We start from the raw sequence: 26,491 nt of genomic DNA, 5'->3' as shown, positions 1-26,491 counted from the left end.
AGAGGTAACAGCCAAGAATTTTCAAAAATGATGAAAAACGCCAACATTCAAGTAAAATTCGAGCAGAATAAATTTTTTTTAAACTACACATTACAGTCAAATTGCTGAAACCCCCAAAGAGAAAACTGAAAAACCAATCAGGGAGAAAAGGGACATACATACAGGGGAACAAACATAAGAATGGAAGTTAATTTCTCCTGAGAAACAATGGTGCTGTTCAGAAGGTAATGGAAGAATGATTTAGAATGTTGAATGAAAAAAACCCATCAACCTAAAATTTTATATTTGGTAAAAATATCCTTTTAAAATGAATATAAAATAACATCTTTTCAGACAAAAGTTAAGAGAATTTACCCCAGCTGAATGGTACTATAAGAAATGCAAAAAAAAAAAAAAAAGTACTTCAGCAGAAGGAAAATGATATAGAAACCGGTTCTGCAGAAAAAAATAAAGACCACCAGAAAAGTAAATATGCCAATAACTATCGGGGCCAAAATATGTGTGTGTGTGTGTAAGAATGTGCACAGCAGCTTTATTCAGAATAGCCCAAAAGTGGAAGCAGTCCAGATAGCCATCTACAAGGAGAATGAATAAAGAAAGAGTGGTACCCTCATACAAAATACTACACATAGCAATAAAAAAGAGCAAACCACTCATCTACACAACACCATGATTCAATCTTAAAAAGCACTATCCTCAATCAATGAAGCCAGGCACAAAAGAGTACATACTATGAGATTCCATTTATATAAGGAAACTGTACAGGCAAAATTAATCTGTGGTGAGAGAAATGAGATCAGTGATTGCTTTGGCAGGAGTGGGAGCAGGGGTGGATCATTTGGGAAGGGCCCTAAGGGAACTTTCTAGGGTGATGGAAATGGTCTTTATCTCAATAAAGGTGTAGGTTTGTAGGTTATAAAGAGTGCAGACTTGTCAAAACTGATTAAACTGTATATTTAAGTTCTATGAGTTTCACTGTAAATTATACCTCAATTTTTAAAAAGCTATATTTAAAAAAGAAATTAGGTACATTAAAAAATTAGTCTGCTCACAGAGTCCACACAGTGTCTCTAAATCTAATAATGTAAAACCTTATAGAACTTCTAGCCAAAATAAAACATTTTTGAATTTGATTATTGAATCAAAATAATCCTTAATAAAAACTGTGACAAAGTGCTAATGACTGGGTCTTTAACATATTTTCATTATTCTGAATTTTTAGCAGTTATTTTTCTGCTAAGAGGATTTGGTTGAAGTCAGTTACAGATTATGTTCCAATGTGGAAAGGAGTGGACACTTGAGAGATAACTCACAGGTACTCTTAGAGTATCTAGCAAATGAAATTTAGTACAATAACAGATGACAGCTACAACATCTGATCTAAACAGTCAAACATATGACAAAGTGTAACAATGACTTTAGTAAAGTACACAGATAAGCCTCACCCACAGTCAGACAAATTTGCAACACGTGCACTGCTCCTTCTTGTTTCAGAAAGTTCATAAACCGAAATAAGAGATCTTGTTGCTCTCTGATTTGCTTCAATTCTAACTTCAGCACCTTGATACAACATGGGAGAAAGAGTAAGTTAGAGCTATGTAAATACATGATAAAATTGTTTATATCAAAAGTAATATAAGTTATTGCCGAAAATACTTACAGATGGTTTTTTATTTCTAGGTTCTGCAAATTTCTGCAAGAATGGAACCAAAGGGGAAGGTGGTTCAGTTGCTTTTTCAGGCTTTGAAGAAAGAATTAATTAATTCAGTAACATGTCATTTGATTTTACAGATGTGAATCAAAACTCAATGCAATCTGAAATACTTTCTAACACGTTCAATACTCACTGGACTGTCATCTATGAAGATGATAAGCAAATGATTCACAGTATCCTAATGGAAAATAATAAACAAGGATCAAAATAAATCCATTACTGCGTTCTGCCCAGAATTCTCAAAGCTTTTATCATATTATGAAAGTTTCTGGAAAAATGAAGAAACAAATGGAGCAGTGGCAAAGCATCTGCACTTATGTAATACAGAGGGACTTTTTAAAAATCTACAATACAGGGTTCTTCGGAGGTTCTTCGGACTTCCCTGGTGGTCCAGTGGTAAAGAATCCACCTTCCAATGCAGGGGACACGGGTTCAATCCCTGGTCCGGGAAGATCCCACATGCCACAGGGCAACTAAGCCCATGCACCACAACTACTGAGCTCAACCACCTCAACTAGAGAGCCTGCATACCACAAACTACAGAGCCCACACGCCCTGGAGCCTGCGCGCCACCACTAGAGAGAGAAAACCCACATGCCACAACCAGAGAGAAGCCCACGCACCGCAATGAAGAGCCCACGCAGCCCAACGAAAGATCCCACATGCCTCAACAAAGATCCCGCGTGCCGCAACTAAGACCCAATGCAGCCAAAAATAAATAAAATAAATAAATAATAAATAAATCTTAAAAAAAAATCTACGATACAGGGTTCTCAACTTTTGTGAAAATGGGAAAAGAAAAGTTATTCTGACTTTGGCATTCAAAACATTTATCGATTATCCCTATTTCTTCAAAATCTTACTGGATCAAAAGTAAAAGCAGCCCAAGTATCCATCAATAGATGAATGAATAAGCAAAATGTAACATATACCTACAATGAAATATTACTCAGCCTTCAAAAGGAAGGGAATTCTGATATATGCCACAATGCAGATGAACACTGAGGATATTATGCTAAGTAAAATAAGCCAAATACTGCAAATACTGCATCATTCTACTAATATGTGGTAACTAGAGTAGTCAAATTCATAGAGACAGAAAGTACAATCAGGAAGTAGAGTTGCCAGGGGCCAGGAGGAATAGAGAATTACTGTTTACATGGGTACAGAGTTTCAGTTTTACAAGATAAAAAGAGTTCTGGAGATAAGTAATGGTGGTGGTTGCTCAACAATATAAATGTATTTAATACCACTGAACTGTACATAGAAAAACATTTAAGATGGTAAATTTTATATTTTATGTATCTTATCACAATTAAAGAAAAAAATGTTTTTTACGTCTTACTGGATCAGCTAGGAAATCCAAAGAAGGGAGGAACACTGAACCAGAGAGAATCTCTCTTAAAAGTAAGGTCAGGGATCTGGAAAAAGGAACAATATTGTACATATTTAGTGATTTACATCAGTTCTTACCTGGGAACCTTGTTATTATGCAGACTATGATCAGTAGGTCTGGGGATGCCCTGAGATTCCGCCACCTCTAACAAGCCCCCAAGTAACGCTCATGCTACTGGTTCACTGACCGCACCCAGAGCCCTTAACTGGCTAAAAGAGAATACTACTGAAGAGGAAGAAAGCATTTCCTCAGCAGGAGGAACCTGAGTGAGCATTAGAAAAACACCACCTCAAATATGAAAATTTTACATATAATAAATTAATATGTAAAACCTAATACCGGTAACAGTATAATTTTTATAATTAATTTAAATTATTATAAAACAATTTGTTTAAAGTAAAAACATTTTAATTAAAATATTTTTTAAATTTAATTAAAAATTTTAAAGACAATAAAGTAATATTTAATGTACATCACTAAAAATAAGCCATGGTTGTATGTATTGTACAGCACAGGGAAATATAGCCATTATTTTGTAATAACTCTAAATGGAGTATAATCTATAAAAATATTGAATTACTAAGTTGTACTCCTGAAACTAATTTAATATTATAAATTATACTTCAATTTAAATAAATAAATAAATAAAAATAAGCCATGGTCTTTTTCTCTAAGGATTATTAGGATAAGAGTAAAGAGGTAACTTTATGGAATAATCTAAACGTGCTCTTTCGGAAATAAGGGAGGCTGGACTAAACGACCTCTAACTATACTTCCCAGGTGAATACCTTAAAACCCAAACTTGTCTGTATAATTTGTTCAAAGTGTTTCTGCCAGTGAATCATAATATGCATGTCTTTTAAAAGGAACACCAAGGAAGTAATAAAGTATAATGATCTCAAGTAAGAAAATTAACTTTTTACATTTGTCTTTGATTTCCTACGATCAATTTCCAAGAAAAAATTCTTAGCAACACAATACATCATGAATGCTTAGTACCTAAAATGGCATTTTAATACCTGATAAATTATATTTCTTAAATGAAAAATTATATCATAGCCTAATCTCAAGTTTTAGTGTATTCCTATTATGATCAAGAATAGCAATAAACATACGGTATGGTATGCTATGACATTTTCTAGTCTATTTATACCTGCAGTCTGTTGCTTTCGGAGGCAAAATATAAGGAAAAAGTAGTTCAGTAAGTTTCCTTAAATAATGTAATTCATCTCTTCGACTCCTCAAAGCCACATGAAGCTCCGGACCATATTCTTCTAAAGCAGCTTGCTGTAAAAACTCTGTATTTTCTACTATAAATAGAGATAAAAAATAAATATTGGAAGAAGTTAACAATGTTAAATAACTTCAGCCATTTCCACTAACAAATACAAATTAATTTAACATAGCCATTCCTTTCTTAGCCTTCCTTTCTTTCCAATATGTATTCTACTGGGAAATTTTTCACAAAAAGGATATAAATAAAATAAGTTTCCTCTTTGCTGGAAGTTTTTTAATTATTCAAAATTAATTGATAAAAAAGCCCTTTCACCCTTGGTAAACAAAACTTTAAACTCAGGTCATTACAAAGTATATTAAAGGAAAGCAAATTGTTTAAAGTGGAAAAAACTAAAGAAAACATCTTCTAGCACACACAAAGCTTTTGTTATCAAACGTTACATTCTGTTCATCCCCTGCAAATATTTTAAAAATCCCTCTTAGGGCTTCCCTGGTAGCACAGTCGTTGGGAGTCCACCTGCCGATGCAGCGGACACGGGTTCGTGCCCCGGTCCGGGAAGATCCCACACCGCGGAGCGGCTGGGCCAGTGAGCCATGGCCGCTGGGCCTGCGCGTCTGGAGCCTGTGCTCCGCAGCGGGAGAGGCCACAACAGTGAGAGGCCCGCGTACTGCAAAAAACAAAACAAAACAAAACAAAACAAAAAACGAACAAAAAAAAATCCCTCTTAAAGTTCTAGTCAAAATCATTCAGGTAAAAAAAAAAAAAAAAAAAAAAAATCATTCAGGTAACCCTTTGAAAAAATTAGAGTATAGAAACTGGCTTCCTTGGTTCAGTTCTGCATCTTCTGCCCACAGTATAGGACACAAAAGGTACAGAACTGTATATGGTGGAAGTCCATGAAGTTAGATTACTTAATAAACATTAACTGATAAAAGTTACACTAACAAAAAGTTTTCTTAAAAGGCCAAACACTAAACTAATACTTTAAAAAGGAGCAGGAGAAAAACAAGTCATGCTTTCTCCCCTATTTGCATTCTGAGCCAAGTTTTAAAATCATGGAGTCTGTGAAGGGAATCTTAACCCTAATTCAAATGGCATTTATTTTTTACAATTTATTTCTATTTTCATTGACAGAATGCAAGCACATTTACCACAGAAAAGCCAAAACATACATTCTAATGGTGTGAGAACTAAGAAAGTAAATAAAGGCTACCTGTGCCAGAAGTATAAAAGAAGGACTGGCAAACAAGGACATAGTTTTTATAAGTATATACTTTATTTTATCATTATACAATCGTTCACCATGCATTTTGCCCCAAGAATTTGGGGTACAGGTCTTTTAAAAATTTATATCATGAAAAAAAAAATTTATATCGTGAGCAGGGATTTAAAATAAGAAGACTAAGCTATGCTAAATCCCAATTCTACTTCTTTATTAACTGATGATGTTAAATGATATAATCCCTTTGAGTCTCAGTTTCCACCTCAGTAAACAGTCATTAAATAGTTAACACTGAAAAAGCTGCCATGCAAAATGCACAAGTAATTATAATATCTGATGCAATTAAGCATTCACACATAATATATAGATGCTGAAAAACGGGGCATGGATTAATCCCCACTAATCACCAGTATATCTCCTGTCTAATTAGTGGGCAGTTTTCAGACCACAAAAGGAAAAGTCTCCAGAATCCACAACAAAGAGATAACTTCAGGGTGAAAGACTGATATAAGATACTTCAATTACTACTGAATTTAAATTAAACCAATACTTCTAATGTATATATTTTCAACATTTCTAAGGGTGATAGAAGGACTTACATAGAAAACTTCTTTGTAATTCCTACTCTCAAGAGGCAGGTTAAGGAGAGAACACCAAGAAAGTAAAAATGAATATGTATAAAGAGCTGAACCTTTAATTTCCTGAATATACACAATTGTGGAGCCAAAGAATTTAGAAAACAAATTCATGCATGAAAGAGAAGAAAAATCAAAAACCTGAAAACCTTTTTTACAAGTCTAATTCAGTGTTATAATATTTAGAACACCAGGACCTTTGGATAAAATGCAGTCCTTCTAATTCTCTGGCCTTTTAATTCTATGGAATTCATTAATTACAATGTCATTAATGAATCCAATCTAGCATTTTATGCTGATTTTGTAATTGAGGACCATTTTTTCCATGAATAGTAGCAATTGAGCAACCCCTCTCTTGCAAAGACTCAAGGATAAATTTCAGTCAAACTGGTCTATATATATGACAGCACTTTCACAGAAACAAAATAACTTGGATATTTTATTAAACTGATCAATTAAAAAATAAAAATAGGGCTTCCCTGGTGGCGCAGTGGTTGAGAGTCCGCCTGCCGATGCAGGGGACACGGGTTCGTGCCCTGGTCCGGGAATATCCCACATGCCGCGGAGCGGCTGGGCCCGTGAGCCATGGCCGCTGAGCCTGCGCATCCAGAGCCTGTGCTCCGCAACGGGAGAGGCCGCAACAGTGAGAGGCCCGCGTACCACAAAAATAAAAATAAATAAAAATAAAAGACTCAATTTACTCATATCCTGAGTTCAAAGTGTTTGTCTTTACAACAAAATTAAGACCATATTAAAAATAATTTTCCCACACAAAAACCTGCACATAAATATTTATAGCAGCTTTATTCATAATTGCCAAAATTTAGAAGCAACCAAGATATCCTTCAAAAGATGAATGGATAAACAAACTGTGGTACATCTGTACAATGGAATATAATTGAGCAATAAAAAGAAATGAGCTATCAACTCCACAAAAAGACATGGAGGAGCCTTAAATGATAGTTCTAAATGAAAGAAAAGGCTACAGTCTGAAAAGGCTACAGTATGATTCCAACTATATGACATCTGGAAAAGGCAAAGCTGTAGAAAGAGTAAAAAGATCAGTGGTTGCTAGGGGTTCATGAAGGAAGGAGGGAGGGATAAATAGGTGAAACACAGGGGGCGGGGGGGGCAGTGAAACTATTCAGTATGATGTTGTGTTGATGGATACATGGCATTAAGCATTTGTCAGAATCCACAGAATGTACAATATGAAGAGTAAAACCCTAATAAAAACTATGGGGCTTCCCTGGTGGCACAGTGGTTGAGAGTCTGCCTGCCAATGCAGAGGACACGGGTTCGTGCCCCAGTCTGGGAGGATCCCACATGCCGTGGAGAGGCTGGGCCCATGAGCCATGGCCACTGAGCCTGCGCGTCCGGAGCCTGTGCTCCGCAACGGGAGAGGCCACAACAATGAGAGGCCCGCGTACCACAAAAAAAACAAAAAAAAACTATGGACTTTAGTTAATAATGTCTCAGTACTGGCACATCAATTGTAACAAATGTACCAACCAATGCAAGGTGTTAATAATAGGGAAGGGGGGAAATATATGGGAACTCTCTATAATTTCTGCTCAGTTTTTCTGTAAACTTAAAACTGCTCTAAAAAGTAAAGTTTACTAATAAAAAAAAACACTTTTCTATATTTTTTTCTGACAGTACAGTAGCCTTAACAAAATGGCTACAAAAAAGTTACTATCTTCTGGTGTGTTTTTGCCAGTGACAGGACAATTATTTTAAAAGTTAATTTTTTTAATTTAACAATTAAATTATATGTATTTAAACTCTTCTACTTTTTAACTATGTTGAAGGTAAAACTTGAATTGTTATAATATTATAAGATGAACACAGAAAAATTTTTAAATGTAATTTGAAATGCTTCTCACACCTGAGGAATTATTCATACCAAAGGACAAATAAACTAATAATTTAACTACCGCTCTACAATTTCCCCAAATATACTGTGATTATACAAATTGATATTATGAAGGAGGGAAAATTGGTTCCATGCTCAAATGAGTTTGGGATGTGCTGGGTTAAAAAAAGTTAAAGTTATTTCTTTGCTGCAGGACTACTGAGATATTTTGGAATGCTAGTACTTACTGGGTATTTCCAGAAGAGGAATACAATACATAGTAATTACCAGAAAATATAACCATGATACTTCTTCTACATAGTCATCTACATAGAGTAGTATTCTGCAGAACATACTTGGGGAAGCACTGACAAAGAAGAATACCAAATGCAGATACAAGGAAAATCTCAGTTTCACAAAGAACTAAGTACAGAGCATATAAGTAATTTTGTTTAAAAGGTATATTTCAGCTTGATCTAAGAGCAAGAAAAGCCCCCAATGAAGGTTTCATCCAATCAGCAAACGTTTGATGAATGTATGCTATGTGTACATCATGACAGTATAAAGGCCAGGATACACATAAGAAACTGCAAACAGGTCATCCTGGCTAAAGTATCATACATAGTGAAGGACAAGAGTAGATGAAAATACTTGACTAAATAGGAAAGGGTTTAAAATATAGGACAGTTTTGACTCTGTAGCAGTCGCTAATTTTTTTTTTTTTTTAAGTAGGCAGGTAAAAGAATTGTGGCATTGTGAAATTAACATAGTAGCAATAAATAGGATAGGCTTCATCAAAACTGTTGAAATCATTAAGAAAAAAGGAGGGAAGAGATGTGAAAGACACCTCAGAGGAAGTAATGAAGGCAACAGACTACCATGCAAAAAAAGACAAGATTCATCAATAATATAACTAAAGATTATCCGAGTGTACCTTAATTTTCATAGATTCTTGAGTTCTCAAAATCACTTATATGTTAACAAATTACTGAAAGGGATTTCAGTTTAAACTAATACTTTCACAGCCTCTGTGAATATATCACTTAATTTATCAGTACTCAGACTTAGATATTTAAAGTGAAAGTTGGTATATAAAAACAAACTCAAACTTTGTAGCAGTGTAAGAAATGTAAAACTTTGTATTACCTTTCTGACTGGCTTTAACGATCACTTCTATATGCTTCATTGCTGCTTTTAATAGTTTCTTGGTGATAATAGATGGAATATCCACCTAGAAAAATTCAACATTAAAATAAAACTTTTAAAATAATTATCACTAAGTTACAATGGCAGGAACAATGTATTTAAGGTATTGGAACATATGATCTTAAAAATCAGTGGTATTATTGGGAATCTTTCAAAAATATAATTTAAAAGCATTTTACATTCTTGGATCATACTAACTGTAAATTTAGACCGTTTTACTACAACAGTAATGAAAATACACCTTCATATGCATACCCTATACACTAAATTTTTCTCACAAAATAGCATCTTTATTCTTGACTTATTTCTTTAATGTGTTCATTCTAAGTGCATTCAAGAAAAAAATCTCAAGTAACTTTATCATCCCTTTGAGGTTATAAACTTGTGTTTACTAAGGTCACTTGAAAATAAACTTTTCATTCAGCTTACAAGGTAAATCCTGGCTTCACGATATATGGAAGCATTCTATTTTGGAATAAAATTAAGTTTCATCATTCCCCACAGGTATTGTTCAACTTAAAGGCTGGAAACTGTAGTGACTACGGTAGGTTAGTAAGAGAGGACTGGGGGCTTACAAGTACACACATAAAAGAGACATAAAATAAAATAACTAAAAAAAAAAAAAAAAAAGCCCTGCAAATTAAGTAAATCACCAAAAAGCATGTTTATTGGAGTTCAACAGGCTTAGCTTCCATCACAAAGCTCAACACATCATATTCTCCCTTTATCAAAGGCATGAGAAAACTGCATCACAATAGTGTTGTTTTGTGTTAACTTTTCAGTTCTTTTTAAATTCCTCATTAAGAAAGAGGAAAAACATCACAAGCTGATAAATCTAGTAAGTGTAATGGATCATAAGCCCCCAAATTTTAGTGATTTACTAGTAAAACCCAGAGCAGATTACAGATATCTTTTGGCTGTATAAGATCAAACATGTTCAATAAGAGGGGATGTTTTTGCTAGTAGCACACCTTTTTGCAAAATAACATTACTCTTCATTTATCCCTGCTCTCTTGGTACTCAGTGATTATAAATTAGTCTCATATATATATTTATCAAATAAACAAGAAGTTTTCATTTTTAAATATTTTATGGAATCTTGTCTTCTGAGAATACGCATGAAAATTTTCCCTTGTAAGTTCCATTTTAGAGACTTCAGATCAAAATCAAAATGATAAAATAGTGAGTTTGTCACTAAACTTTGATTAAAAAAAGAAAAAAAAAAAACACTGTGGACCTTAAATGATTGTTTTCATTATCCCCAAACTCCCAATTTACATTAGTCAGGCCATGTTATCAAGGATATAACATTGTACTAGGAATGACATGACCCAGGCCTAATCTTTTGCCCATCAACTACCTCTGACACTTTGACAAAGAATATTACTAACTTTCTATAAAATGGGTATGATAATGACCCACTTATCTCCCAGGACAGTATACAGATAAAATGAAATGTACCATAACAATCCAGAAAGTGGAAAAAAATATTTGAAAATCATATATCTGATGAAGGAAGTATACCCAGAATAGATAATGAACTCTTACATCTCAACAATTAAAAGACAAATAACTCAGTTTAAAAAAATGGGCAAAGAATTTGAATACACATTTCTCCCCAAAAAAGATACACAAATGGCCAATAAGCATCTGAAAGGACGCTCGACATCACTGGTCATAGGGAAAGGCAAATCAAAGCCACAATGAGATACCACTTCACACCCACTAGCATGGTTAGAATCAAAAAGTGAGATAATAACTAGTTCTGGCAAGGATGTGGAGAAATCAGAACCCTCATACACTGCTGGTGGGAATGCAAAGTGGTACAGCCACTTAGGAAAACAATCTGACAGTTCCTCAAAAGTTAAACACAGAGTTACCACTTGACCCAGCAATTACACTTCTAGGTAAACCCAAAAGAAATGAAAGCAAATATTCCACCCCCTCCCTCCCGAGAAAACCTATACACAAACACTATGGCAGCATTATTCATAATAGCCAGCTGATGGATGGATGGATGCATGAACAAAATGTGGCATATCCATACAACAGAATATTACTCAGACATAAAAAAGAATAAGTACTGATATAGCTACAACATGACAACATGAATAAACCTTGAAAATATTATGCTAAGTGAAAACAACCAATCACAAACATTATGCTAAATGAAAGCAAGCAATCACAAAAACTACAGAAAGGATTTTATAGTTAGCATGTATTATATTCAATCAACCAAGAATCCTACCACTGGACATGTTTTCCTTTTCAGACTTCCTTATTATAAACTATACTGCAATGAATCTTTGAACATACATTTTTACAAACTACTGTGATTATTTCTTTAAAATATACTAAGAAAAAAAATGGAATTAAATTTGGGAGCACAGACATTTTTAAGTCTTTTAATAAAGATTACCAAACTGCCTTCCAGGGTAAGAGTTACATCAATCTGAATTTGTACTTGCTTTGCCTGTTTCCCCACAATCACCACTACTAGATATTATCATGTTTTTTACCTTTCCTAACCTGATAGGCAAAAGAACAGTATCTCATCAAAAGACTATATTTCATGTGAGACAACATATTTTCAAATATTCACTGGCCATTTTATATGTTTCTTTTGTGAACTACTTATTCATAATTTTTGCATATCTTTGCCACAGTACTTGACTGTATTGTTCACTTCTCAAATAGGTATAGAAACATTTAACAAGATTTATCTTTATTTACTAATGGCAGATACGATATGCCAATTTATTGTCAATATGTTCAATTCTATCGAACTGACAAGGCAATAGACAAGTATTTATGTCTACAGCCAACACACTGTTAAGTATATACAGACAGAAACTCAAACATAAACAAACTATGGCTTGAAATTTTTTAAAAAGTAGATCATAATCATTACCCTGTATTCAGTAAATTCATCTAACTGGAACATGAATTTTTTTTCTCTAATTGTCTTTTTATTTCTAATTGCCACAAACCAAGATATCCAAACATTAAAATAAAGAAAGCAAAATTGATCAATTAATCAAAAGTAATCCATTTATCTTTTAATCTAAAAAATTAAAAGTGAGGAACAAAACAAATACATACAGTATAGAAATTCCCAAATTTCTCATTATAAATATATACCTTGTGAATCCTTCGAATTAAGACAGATGCAAAAAACCGTAATATAATTCTCAGTTCATCAACAAAGGACTCATCATCTGTTACATCCCTTCAATCGAGGAGAAAAGCAAGCATTTAGAAGTTCAAAGAAATACACAGCTTCCTCTTCTAGAAAACAAGAAAAGTCTAGAACTGACTTTCTTCCATTTACTTACGCTACTTTTTTTTAACAAATAATGCATTACAGTAGAGAAAAAAAGAAATGTACAAAGAATAGAAATCTCCCATAATTCTAGTGCCAAGACATAATTACTGTTAACTAAATTACAGTACATATTTCCCTGCAGACATTCACATGTACGTGGTCATATTTTTAAGATTTTTAAGATCATTTTCTAAACATCATCAAAGAAATATCTAAGAAATAAAACAAAGAATAATTTTGAGAAGAAACAGAATTACATACTAAATTTTAAATTAGTTTAAATATTTCTAGATTAATAATATAAACTAATTCTAAAAGTAAGGGAAAAAAGTGTGTGTTCTATTTGAAAAAGAAAATAAACTGAAACTCAACTGTTTTTAAACAGAAATTTTGACAACCTTCTCCTGAGTTTTCCTGTAGTCCTGAGGTCCCTAGAAGAATAAGGATACTTCCCTAATCAAAGGCAAGAAAGAAAGGTACGTGTAATGGTGATATTCTGAACTTGAAGATGATGCTACCTGTTAAGTCCTTTGGTAAAATAAGGAAGATAATTGTATCAATCATGCTTTCCACTATTAACTCCAAGGAAGGGGATATCACAGCATCAAAGGAGAAAATACAGACTTTAACATTTACAAATACAGCCATATTTTATGTCTGAAGAGTCATAATGTGGGCGTAGGGGTGGGGCGGGGTCGCAGTGGGGAAGTTTTACAACAGGATTCATTTTACAAAAGGCCTCACCATCAACTTTACTTAAATGGCAAATGCCCCATATTTAAGACAGACTCTAATGTAAAAAATTAATTTATATAAGCTTTTCAGGAAAATATGCCATATAAACTGAAAATTAAATTTGTTTTAATACACTATAGATCAACTCAACTACTAGCATTTTTTTTTTTTCTGGCCATGCCACGTGACTTGTGGGATCTTAGTTCCCTGATCAGGGATCGAACCTAGCCCCACAGCAGTGAAAGCGCTGAGTCCTAACCACTGGACCACCAGGGAAGTCCCCTACTAGCATTGTTAAATTAGGAAATTCAAAATATACTGAATTTATATAAAATTTGGGTAGTTATCATTAAATATTACATCTGTAAGTCATACAGATTTAAGTGTTCAAATACATAACTAAATACATGATGCTTATGTAAGGGAACATCTGTTTTATAATATAACTTGGGATTTCTGACTGTCAAACTATATATTTTTTTCAGATCCATATCCTGCTGAGCATAGGGCACTTGTACATCCACCTCAGACACCAAAAACAAAGTTGCTTTGGAAAAAACATATTAATTTTCCAGGAAAAGTCTATTGAAATTAACTTTCAATTTAATGAAATATCTGAATATAAATTTTTCCTGTAAATGTACAACTATTTCAAATGTAAAAAGTGCATACAAAATAGTAAATCACTCCTACAATTAGGAGTCATGAGAAATTCTACAAGTTACTTGAGGACACGGGGAGGGGGAAGGGTAAGCTGGGACGAAGTGAGAGAGTGGCATGGACATATATACACTACCAAATGTAAAACAGATAGCTAGTGGGAAGCAGCTGCATAGCACAGGGAGATCAGCTCAGTGCTTTGTGACCACCTAGAGGGGTGGGATAGGGAGGGTGGGAGGGAGACGCAAGAGGGAGAGGATTTGGGGATATATGTATACATATAGCTGATTCAGTTTGTTATACAGCAGAAACTAACACAAAACTGTAAAGCAATTATACTCCAATAAAGATGATTAAAAAAAAAAAAGAAATTCTACAAGTTACTTCTCTTTCAAAAAGTAGCCTAAGTTCCTCTTTGCTATCACTAAACTGTTAATTGATGACCTAATCAATGGTTCTTAACTGGGACCACTGTGCCTCCCAGGTAAATGTGGCAATTTCTGAAGACATTTTTGGTGGTCACAACTAGGGGAAGAAGGGGTACCACCAGCATTCGCTAGGAAAAAGCCAGGGGTGCGGCTAAATACCCTATAAGGCACAGTACAGGTCCCTACAGTAAAGAATTACGTGGTCTAAAATGTCAATAGTGCCAAAATTGAGAAATCCTGGCCTATACTGAAAACATATCATTAGCACACTTAACTTAATGGTATTCACTATACTATAGAAAAAAGGTCTTATAGAAAGAGCTTACCTGTACCAGGGGTAAATGAAGTTTTCCAACACTAATTCAAGAACCTGCATAAAAATTATTTTTCAAAGAAAAATCAAGTTAGTTAACTCATTCTGGGAAAATAAACTCTACTACTAAGAAATATATAATAAAAACTAAGTTTAGTATCCCATATATTGACATCTAATATCACACTTTCACATGACAAAATGCATATGTCAACTTTACATGGTTGTGATGATGAAAGAAAACATATGAAAAAATACTTTGAAAACCATAAAAAAGAAAAATTACTATTAGAATGACACACATTTTTAAATATTCCTATAATTTAAAAAAAATTTTAAAAACCTAAATTGTTCTGACTCTGAAGCTTCACTGAACCAAAAAATTTCTATGGAAATAAGGAAAATAATAGGCTAGTCTTTTGCATTCCTAACCCTCTCTGTAAGTCAGTATTCCCAGAATAAAATGAAGAAACAAATATATAAGACTTACATAAAGGGTTAAAGTTAGGTTTCAGTGATTATCTTTGAAGCGAGGATAGTGACCAGAAGGGAGCATGAGGGGTACTTCTGGGTGCTAATAATGTTTTTGTTTCTTGATCTGGGGACTGGCTACATGAATATGCTCACTTCGTGAAAATTTTAGCTGTACACTGAAAATCAAGTTATATGTGAAAGAGTAACAAAACAAAACAAAAGAAATCTTGGGTGTTAAACCTTCCATTCCTTGAGCCTGGGTGGAGCAGTATAGTTTAATTTTTAAAAGGACTTGTAGCAGTGGGCATTAACTTTAAAAAACACTAGGGAGGGAATGAAACAATATATCTAATCTGACTATATACCTTCTCTGCAGCAGTAATCAAGACTGTGGACTCTCTAAATACTAAGGCAACAAGATTTGGACTTTTTACTAAAAAAGTAAGCATTAGTGATATCACCTGGAAAAATAAGATACATATAGACAGTGTTAGGACACAGAGAGGAGACTAGACAATTTACCATTAAACATTTCATCTCATTAATATATTATTCCCTCAAATTCAATCAGAAGCCCTACTAAGTTTACATCCTAAGTCGCTCTTTTCTACAGCTCCACTATTCAGGTCCTCATCTTCTCATCCCTATATATAGCAATAGCCTCTAAACTAGTCTCCCTCCTTCCAAGCTAGCTCCCCTCCAACCTCCATAAATCTGCCAAAGTGATCTAAAACATGTATTTGACCACATCACTCCGCTGCATGAAACCCTCAATATATCAAACCACAACATATCAAAGTTAAGACAAGTGGAGCTGCACTGATTGTGAAGGGGTGAGAGAAAGCTGCTTGCCAGCCCCTGTGACCATCCACTTCATTTTCACCTCCCACTGCATCCTGTGAATCACATCTGAAAACTCTAGTTACACAATTTGAAAATCACTGACTCCCGATCAATTAAACTCCTTCAGCGTGGCCTTTTAAGTCTTCTGACGATCTGATTTCTAAAGGGCCATATAAAAATCAGTTAAGAACTACGGCAGTCCTGGGTTTTAGACTGAGTTCTGCTACCAACCAAGTATGATACCTGAGAAAATTATTAAAACTCTCTAAACCCTTCCTTTGGTAAAACTATCAAATCAATAATAGCACCTACTTCATAGGCTGTATGATTACATGAATAATGCAAGTACAGTGATTAGTACAATATCTACTATACAGTAAGTGATTGATAAATACTAGCTAATAGAGTCTGGTCTCTTCGTTGCCCACATCCTCCTTCGCATTTCACCCTCCAGTCTGCTGAACACTCCACCTTGTTTCAAAGCCTCTCTTTCTTTCCAAAAGCTCTTCCCACACCCTGAAATACCTTTTCCCACACTATCAGGCTGATAAACTTCTAGTTATATTTCCTGACTGCTCCTCTCAACAGTTATGCACTTAGTCCTCTGTGCTAATGATACACCTTGTACATTTCTTCCATTATAGCCTGCATTACATTATATTGTATATGTCTGTTTAAATGGCTATCTCCCCTCCTAGACTGAAGTTCCCAGAAGAAAGGAACCATACCTGATTTCTCTTTTTATTCCTAGGGCCTAATCCAGTTCCTGCCTACAGCAAGATCTCAGAAAATGTTTTTAAATATTGGAGCTAGTATTTATTGAACACCAATATGTGCCAGGCACTAGGCTAAGAGCTTTACATCAGTTTTTTCAATTTTTAAAAAGAAACGAAGTGTCAAACTACAAATAATACTCTTCCTAGAAGTCTTGTCTTCAACAGACCTCAAATCAGCACTCTCCCCAACAGAAATATAATGTGAGCCACAAATATAATTTCAAATTTTCTAGTAGCTATGTTTTTTAAAAAGTAAAAAGAAACAGGTGAAGTTAATTTTATGATTTATCTTATTTAACCCAATATACCCAAAATATTATCATATATGTAATCAACATAAAATATATAATAGGATATTTTACATTTCTTTTTCCTTACTAAGTCCTCAAAATCCAGTACATATTTTACTGTATTTTACCTATACAGCACATCTCAATCTGGACTAACACATTTCAAGTGTTTATCAATAGCTGCATGTGGCTAGTGGCTACTATACTGGACAGCACAGTCTTAAATCAGGGAATCTGAAGGATGAAAAAGAGCTTACAGAAGAAATGAAAAGGAAAAATGCCAACAGTTTAGCATTTATGCAGCATACTTTTCGCCAAACAAAGATACAAACTGGGAAAAAGGACAATTAAGGCAGGATTCAGATGCCTAATGCTATTCTTCAACTAATTAGCATTCAGTTTAATTCAATAGATATCTATCAGGTACCAACAATATATCTGGCACCTGCACTTGGTGCTGGGAACAAATGAGACCCATTCCTTGCCTTCAAGGACTTGACTGCTTTCTTGGATGGAGAGACCAAGTCTCTCAAAGAAATAACTAAAACATGATATGTTACCAAAAAGGTACATATAAAATGTGACTGGAACAAAGATAAGAGAACATGCTTTCTATTCCTACACTATGGACAAACACTGAAATGTATCTGACTCTCTGCTCAAGTTAGTGTCAAAAATGGGGTCACAATTCAGTAAGATACACATTGGCTCCTTGTAGCTCAGGTCTCCTCTGGAATTACAAAATGGTTATTTCTACTGTCTTATAATAAAAATGACTATTTTTATAAGAGGTAAACAATAACTAGGTAAACAGTACTTTTTTTGGCTAAAATGTCCATTTCAATTAGACATGGGATCCAAAAACATTTCTAGTTTACCATTCAAGTTGTATAACAATCAACTACCAGCCAAGAATTGATTAGGCAGCATATATTAAAATACTCCATGATTAAATTTTCCATAGGTATTTAATACTTTCTGCTTGGGTATACATAGCAATTTTATTTAAATCAGTTACCTCTGAAAGAGATGCATCAACCTTGGAAGAAATTTTCAGGTCTAGCCATGGCTGGTAGTTCTCAAGTAGCAAGGCAGGTCTAAAGAAAATCATACAGTTAAACTGCTTGAAATCCAAAATGTAACTGGAAGGATCAACAAATTAAAAGTGTTTAACGTACCTATGTCGTTTACATTTCACTTTACCACAAACAGCACAGCTACGACCTTGAGGAAATAATTCCTGAAGTCCTAACTGCTAAAAAAGGGAAATGGGGAGATTTGTCTTTACTTTACGTATCATATTTATTAAAGAGAATCAACTTTCCAAAAGTTTGTTAATCAATGTATGAATTCAAAGGACATGATTTTTTTTAACTAATACCTGCTTTAACACTGAAACCATTCTTTATAATAAATAATACTTGCTATACCAAACTGCCAATAGGAAAAAAATACCTAATGAAATGCTTTACAATAACTAAGCCAAATTTTCAAGCTTAAAATTAAAGTCAATTGTTACGCTCACTTACTAAAAATAAATAAATAAATATATAAATCTATATTTGAAAATGATACTCTACTGCAAAGGTATAAGAAAAAACTATTTTCTATTTCTCCAAAACCTTGAATTCAATGAGGGAGAAGACGCGTGATAACTAGTAAGGTTCCTGACCAAATACGGGGTATCACCTTCAGCTGTGTTTCCTCTGAGTAGAAATATCAACCAACCTGAGATGAGGGACTACATCAACTTGGAGAATTTTCAAGGAAGAGTTCAAAGTTCAGAAAAACTAATTATTTTCGTTAAAGAAATATTACTGGTTTGTTTCTATGGAGCAAATAAACATTTAGGGAACAATTAGTTCCCTGTTTGTGTCTGTGCCTCAGAATCACCTGGAAGGCTTTGAACAGGTCCTAATTACAAGGCCCTAACCCAGAACTATTCAATCAAAATCTAGTGGTAGGGTCCAGGAGTCTGTACTTTTTAAAAGATTCCTCAGGTGATTCTACTGTACAACCAATTTTGGAAACCTCTGTTTTAATTCACTGTCATCATAGTTAATATGCAGTCAAAGGACACTCTAAAATCGTGGAGCCCAATTTTCTGAGAATTTTCTGTTTTCTTTCTATAGCTCCTCCTGGGAGACCTATATACTTTAAAAATAAACATATATGCAAATTTCACTTTAAAAATGTTCTGATGTCTTCCGTTATTAAATAATAGCAGAGGTATTTTTTAAAAATCACTGCTTTAACATGCTTTCATGAACAATATCGAATAGCACAGGTTCATACCTACTAATTCTTTTAAAAGTAAGAACACATATATTTTACCTTGGGTTTGTATTTTATCGTGAAGAATATATTTGGTAAGAGAGAATCAGGTCCCAATGAGCAGTAGAATGTGACAACTCCAGCAACAAATGACCAGAAGATCATTAAAACATGAAGATACCTTAGAAATAAAGGAAGGTAATTAATAGAACCAAAAAACAGCATATAACACTAATTTGTCCCTTCATTGATTTCACAAGTTTTTAATTAAGCACCTACCATACTAGGCTGAAGCAACTTCTCCAGTCATGATTTTCTGTAATGTATCTACTAACTATAAGAATCATAGAATGTATGCTATCAAATGTATATTTCATTAAATGTATAAAGAAGTATAACTTCTCAATATTTCATAATTTGGTACCTAGGTTGTCATATTTAGCCAATACCACATTTTTCCAGAATACCTTCTAATGACAGGGTAGTATTCAAACCCCACCAAAATTCTGATTATTTGTCATTAAATCAATTTTACTGCCCGTTTTGTGCTACATAGTACTAGGCTCTAGGGATACAATAAGGAACAGCACTGCCATGGTCTCTATTTGCATGGAAAACACTATCTGGTAGGTATAACAGATAAGTAAGTAAATACAATACAGTGTGATGATGTGTTCTATATTATGACAGAGAAAGTATGCATGATATGAGAACTCCTCGGGCAAAATACACAACCCAAACTTGAAAAGACAGAAGAACTCTTTTCAGAGAAAGTTGTGTCTGTGGAAAACCTTAAAGAGTGAGTAGGAGAAAACCAACAGAAGAGGACAGGGTAGAGGAAGGAGGGACTGGGGAAGAGGCAGGGGAATTCAAACTGGAGAGAACTACGTGGGCTAAGATCTGAGCACAGTTCCAAGGAAGAAGTGGACTTGAGATGAATCTAGAAAAGCCAAGCCAAAGCCACATGACACAGTGTCATACAGTAAGCCATGTTAAGGTGTCTCGATATGGCCAGTCCTCACAGCGCACAGCTCTGACGTGCATACATTTCAGTTGCCAAAACTTTGTGAGCCACCAGCCCCCCAAACATCACAGTTCAAATTCTAATTACCGCGTCACGGTTGTTAGCTGTGCAAACCATACAGTACAAACTTTGGTGCCAGCTCTTCAGGCCACAAATCACTATGTAGTGAGAAGAGAATGAAGCCAATCCACAGAGAGAAGCAGGAAAATCCAGGAGGGGAAGAAACTATTGGCAGTATTCCAAACCCTGGTTCTATGTGTCTCTGAGGCCCAGCTACACTCCAGTTCTTTCTGCACTTACATAATCTTCCCATGATTCCCCTCTTTGCCAAACCTAGTGTGAGCTGAGTTTCTTTCATCTACCATCAAGAGTCCTAAGTAATGTCCAGGAGACAATGAAGAGTTTTAAGAAGATTTTAAGAATTTTTAAGAGTTTTAAGAAAAAGAGTAGTATCACCAGATGATCAGTAGACACTCAGGCAGTAATATGGAGAATGGCCTAAACTGGAAACATGCAGGCTAATTAGAAAGCTGCTGAAGTAATTAATCTAGGAGAGTCTACAGATGGCCTGTACTAGGGAAGAGACTTAGAAATAAAAAGAAGCTGACTGTTTTGAGACATCTAGGAGGAAGAATTAAGGGGACTAAGTAGTTGATTTGATGCAAGGAGAAGGGAGAGATTAAAAATCAGTTCCCTTTGAACATGTTGAATTTCAGATATCTCAAGACGTGTCAAGCAGAAATGTTCCATAACCAGCCAAATACTGGGTAGTTTAGATCTCTGCAGAGAATATGCGCCAAGGATAAAGGTTTGGAAATTACCAGCATAAAGATCACTGAAGTCATGGGAACGAATGACATGACCAGGGAAAAGCTGCAGAATGAAAAAAGAAGAGAACATAATACATTTAAGAAATAAGCAGAACAAGAGGAATCCGTAAAGGAATCTAGTAATTAGAAGAGTTGAGAAGACAACTGGGGGTCAAGTCAAAATGGCTGTCAAGATAAAAAAAAGAAAGAAAACATTTCAACAGGGATGAAGTAGTTAACATGATCAACTAGTTGTAAAATAAAGTGAGACAGATTGAGAAGTGTCCGTCAGTTTTAGCAACAAGAGAGCCACTGATGAACTAGGCAAAAGCAATTTTAGTAGAATGGTAAAGGACTGCAGTGGGTTGAAGAGAGGTGGGGAAGTGGGACTGGTACATGTGGATAATTCTCTTTTTAAAGGAAAGAAGAGCTAAGGTTTAGGTGGAGAGGGACCATGAGGAAAGGTGTTTAGAAAAACCTGATCATAATTAAATGTTAATAGGAGAGAAGGAGAAAAGAGAGAAAAAGGTAGGAGACAAAAGATAACTTGAGAGAATTATTTTCTCCTAGAGAGATAGGAGTAGTTGGGATTCAGAGCCAAAACAGAAGAAATAGTTATAACAGGAAGAGAGATCTCCTCCCCAATACCAGAGAGAAAGAACAGATTGATGAGAATGGAGTCAAACCTGTAGATTTCAAAACAGGAATTTATGATGGCCTTTAGGTAAAACAGGAGATGCTGAGAGTGAAGGGTGAAGGTGGCATGAACGGAAGTTCTAGAAGACTGGGGAAGTTCTGAAACAGCTGCTGGGAAGAAGTAAAGAGAAGGGTATCCTGGGGAACTGCCGAGCAGTACTGAGGCTGAAGAGTTAAATTTACAGGTGTGGGATCTTCTCTAGCAACATTCAGTAACCAGGATATAAACACTAAAAAAAACAAGCAGCATCACTGATCCAAGATTTGGAGTTTGTCAGGTGAGTGGAATGTAAGGAAAGAGAGCCAAAGATACTGGCAATAGAGTGGCTGAAGTGACGGGCAATGGAATCTAAGCTACACTGACTCCAAACCACATAGGAAAGTAAGTGACAACAGAAGAGGGAAAATGGATAGGAAGAAGGCAGAGGAATCGGGAGGCTGAGGAAAGCAGGCTTTTCCGAATGAGAGAAGTAGGTCAGCAAGTGGGAGGTTTGATTTTTAAGATTTCACAGGTAGAACACTTTCTGGTGATAACCAGGGCCACCATAGGGTGGTCTAAGTGGGAGACTGTACAGGAGTCACCTCGAGACAGACTAGCATATTTGATGGGCTACTTGCCCAAACACTGAAGTCATCTAGAATGATGGCAGAATTTAAAATGGAGAGAAAGTTTATAAACCAGAAGCTTATAGTACAAGTGACCTGGAGATCAGTGAGAAAACAGACAGATGGTATATGTTCCAAAGGAGTAAGAGACTTCTATTTCCTTGACAGAATAATTTGTACCAGACTTGCCTTCCTGCCATAAACAACTATAAAACTGAACAAAACATGTGCAGCAACTGCTTTTAGGCACTGGATAACAGGCAATATACAGCAACAGAATCTTTAAGAGAAGGGAAGCACACAAGTGAGTTCCACATTGATCCCAGTTCTTTGGGGACAACTGTCCAAGTGCAGCATGGAATAGAAAAGGTTACAGAAGATATTGTGAAGATCTGGGATTTCAGAATTGGGGAATAAAGCACCAAGTAGTAAGAAGGTGAAGACAGATGATTAAAGATGCTTACGTATTATAGACAGTGACCAAGTAAGTGCAAAAGCTGTGAGACAAAGGCTGCACCACCCAACTACATGAAACTGCCTGGTCTCCAGGCTTCCAGAGCAATTCTATACTTGAGAAACACCCACTACATACCGATTATTAAATGCTCTCACTCAGCACTTAAAACATAAACATGATTACTATTCACTCAAAAAACTGCTATGGCTTAATGTTGCCTGCAGGATGAAACACAAACCCCTTAAACCTTTATGGTCCCTTTCAAGCTGACTCCAACCCACCTTTCTACTCTTATTTCTTCTCATTCCTTTATACAAAGCTTCACTCCAACCAATACCATAATTGATATCAAGTTTTAAAGAAACATTAAGTCTGGAAACTAACTCAATAGGTTATACAGGTATTCACAGAGGAAATTATGAAATTCATGTCCATAGCCACTTACTGAAAATCATTTTGAGCCGGAGAGATATGACTCAGAATTCAGAATTTTTAGGATTCTTGAACAGTTTTATAGCATGTATTTCATAAATAACATAATATGTTAATGAGGTCTGATACAGTACTCCATAATCAGATATTAATATTTCTGCAGCAAAACATATAAACAATAAATAAATAAATAAGTCAGAAATAAATACTACAAATAGTCTCAAGTCTATTGAGGTCAGGTTTTGTTATTAAATGCCAAACTTATGGGAAAAGTTACTTCTTCAGAGTTTTTTGGATCTCAGAATTACAGATTAGGAATTGTAGACCTGTGCTTAGACTGAATGACAATAAACACTACAGGCAATATGTATACTGCTATAACTAAGTCAAGCAATAACTAAGGCATTATTTAAGAAGGAAATCTATAGCATTAAATGCATTAATCCTGTTGTTCTCAACGAAGGGTGATCGCACTGCCCAGGGGACATGTGGCAGTATATGGAGACATTTTGATAGTCACAACTGCAGGGAGAGGGAGAAGGGGACTGTGGTACTTACATCACATGACTAGAGGCCAGGGCTCTGCTAAATATTTTACAGCGTACAGGACAGCCCCCCACAGCAAAGAATTATCTGACCCAAATTATCAACAGTGTTGAGGCTGAGAAACCTCGCATTAATCAGAGACAAAGAAATGCTGAAAACCATCAAGCTAAGCATTCAGAAGGATGGGGGGAAAAAGGCAAATCCAAACACATTAAAAGGAAGGAAACACTAAAGAGAAGAACAGAAATCAATAATGATTTTATTATCAACAAATTATCAACAGTGTTGAGGCTGAGAAACCTCGCATTAATCAGAGACAAAGAAATGCTGAAAACCATCAAGCTAAGCATTCAGAAGGATGGGGGGAAAGATGCAAATCCAAACACATTAAAAGGAAGGAAACACTAAAGAGAAGAACAGAAATCAATAATGTGGACAATAATGATAAGACAAAAAAGAAAATTAAGCTGGTTCTTTGGAAAAACTAATAAAATAAGCAAACCTCTAACTGGATACTACTGAAAGTTTTAGGGCACCAATAATTACTCTAAAAACCGATAATTAAGAGAAAAGTGTAAGTATTTAACCCACTTTTCCAATTTGAGATGTACTTCATTGTAACTAAATACACCTAATGGAGGATGGAGTAAAGCAATTTTACACACACACACAAACACACACACACGAATTTTTTTTTAATTATTATTTATGTATTTATCTATTTTTGGCTGTGTTGGGTCTTCGTTTCTGTGCAAGGGCTTTCTCCAGTTGCGGCAAGCGGGGGCCAGTCTTCATCGCGGTGCTCGGGCCTCTCTTGTTGCGGAGCACGGGCTCCAGACGCACAGGCTCAGTAGTTGTGGCTCACGGGCCTAGATGCTCCACGGCATATGGGATCTTCCCAGGCCAGGGCTCGAACCCATGTCCCCTGCATTAGCAGGCAGATTCTCAACCACTGCGCCACCAGGGAAGCCCCACACAAGAATTTAAACTAAAAACTACAGAAGGAATGGAAGAATACAAAATCATCATGTTGCATCCTATAATGAAGTAACTGATTCAGGGAGTAAATAAATGGTGAAACCAAAGAGAAAGTTTGTTGGGCAGTTGTCACCACCTGAATCCACAAAGTGAGGCAACTCCATCTAATGTGGAGTTATCCTCTGATGTGATGTAATAGGATGTACACAGCATCAGTGAAGTACTCTTGCACCAAATAAATAAATAAATAAAAACAAATCTAAATCTAATTGAGGCTATAAATCTAACTCCCTGTCTACAAAAAATATAAAGGTGCAGGTGAGAGTAAAAACAGAAGACACCACAAGGAAGCTATCAGCAAAACCCAAGGTGTGAACAAATGACTCAGTTTCTTCAACAACTCAATAGCAAGGAGGAAAAAAAGAGCAGGTGAGGAGGAATGTTCTAGATTTGGGTTGACAAACTATGGCTTATGGATAGCCCTCAAGCTAAGAAAGATTTTTACATTTTTAAAGGACTCTTTTAAAAAATAATATGGGGGCCTTCCCTAGTGGCGCAGTGGTTAAGAATCCGCCCACTAACACAGAGGACATGGGTTCGAGCCCTGGTCCGGGAAGATTCCACATGCCATGGAGCAATTAAGCCCGTGAGCCACAACTACTGAAGCCCGCGCTCTAGAGCCTGTGCTCTGCGACAAGAGAAGCCACCGCAGTGAGAAGGCCACACACCACAATGAAGAGTAGCCCACTCTCGCTGCAACTAGAGAAACCCCATGCGCAGCAATGAAGACCCAACACAGCCAAAAATAAATAAATAAGTTTTAAAAATAATAATATGGGACAGAGACCTGATGTAGCCCGCAAAGCCAAAAATATTTATTCTCTGACACTTTACGGAAAAAGTTTGCCAACTCCTGTTCTAGATTATAAGACATTTACAAAAGTTTAAGAAATGCATCAACTACATACAGTGAGTGGACCTAGCTTAGATTCTGATTAGAACAAATGCACTACAAATTTTTTTATATAAATTTTTTTTATTTTTATTTATTTTTGGCTGCGTTGGGTCTTTGTTGCTACGTGGGCTTTCTCAAGTTGCGGCAAGCGGGGGCTACTCTTCATTGCGGTGTGCAGGCTTCTCATTGCGGTGGCTTCTCTTGTTGCGGAGCACGGACTCTAGGTGCGCAGGCTCCAGTAGTTGTGGCTCGTGGGCTCTATAACACGGCTCAGTAGCTGTGGCGCATGGGCTTAGCTGCTCCGCAGCATGTGGAATCTTCCCGGACCAGGGCTTAAACCCGTGTCCCCTGCACTGGCAGGCGGATTCTTAACCACTGCGCCACCAGGGAAGCCCCTACAAATTTTTATATAATTAGGAAAATTTGATTATGGACTGGTTATTAGAAGACATTAAGAATTATTGTTAATTTTGTAAGGTTATGGTTTTGTGTAGAATAATTTACTTTTTAAGGGAGGAAGGTTAGACTTTTTTAAAACATTGATGGTTACTGAAGCTGAGTGATGGGTGCTTAGAGGTTCCTTGCACTCTCTTTTTTCTATATAT

The 26,491-nt window shown here is 35.6% G+C and overlaps 1 protein-coding gene across 5 annotated transcripts in view; it reads right to left on the bottom strand.

The window, feature by feature from the left end:
* The window catches only part of SNX14 (sorting nexin 14), a 67,611-nt gene that overhangs the window by 33,505 nt on the left and 7,615 nt on the right, over positions 1–26,491 (bottom strand). For 2 of the 5 annotated variants that reach the window (XM_082855357.1, XM_082855359.1), the window contains exons 2-12: positions 19,444–19,564; positions 18,288–18,364; positions 18,128–18,206; positions 14,740–14,783; positions 12,407–12,494; positions 9,206–9,290; positions 4,264–4,420; positions 3,060–3,135; positions 1,848–1,892; positions 1,661–1,741; positions 1,446–1,560 (exon numbers count right to left, since the gene is read on the bottom strand). In XM_082855357.1, the coding sequence (XP_082711483.1) occupies positions 1,446–1,560; positions 1,661–1,741; positions 1,848–1,892; positions 3,060–3,135; positions 4,264–4,420; positions 9,206–9,290; positions 12,407–12,494; positions 14,740–14,783; positions 18,128–18,206; positions 18,288–18,364; positions 19,444–19,564 (968 nt within the window). The remainder of the gene's footprint in view (positions 1–1,445; positions 1,561–1,660; positions 1,742–1,847; positions 1,893–3,059; positions 3,136–4,263; positions 4,421–9,205; positions 9,291–12,406; positions 12,495–14,739; positions 14,784–18,127; positions 18,207–18,287; positions 18,365–19,443; positions 19,565–26,491) is intronic. The other 3 variants (XM_082855358.1, XM_082855360.1, XM_082855361.1) reach the window with 2 other exon arrangements.

This window comes from Leucopleurus acutus (genome assembly GCF_964270905.1).
Source record: "Leucopleurus acutus genome assembly, chromosome: 15".
NCBI lineage: Eukaryota > Metazoa > Chordata > Mammalia > Artiodactyla > Delphinidae > Leucopleurus > Leucopleurus acutus.
This window is presented reverse-complemented; position numbering and strand designations above follow the sequence as displayed.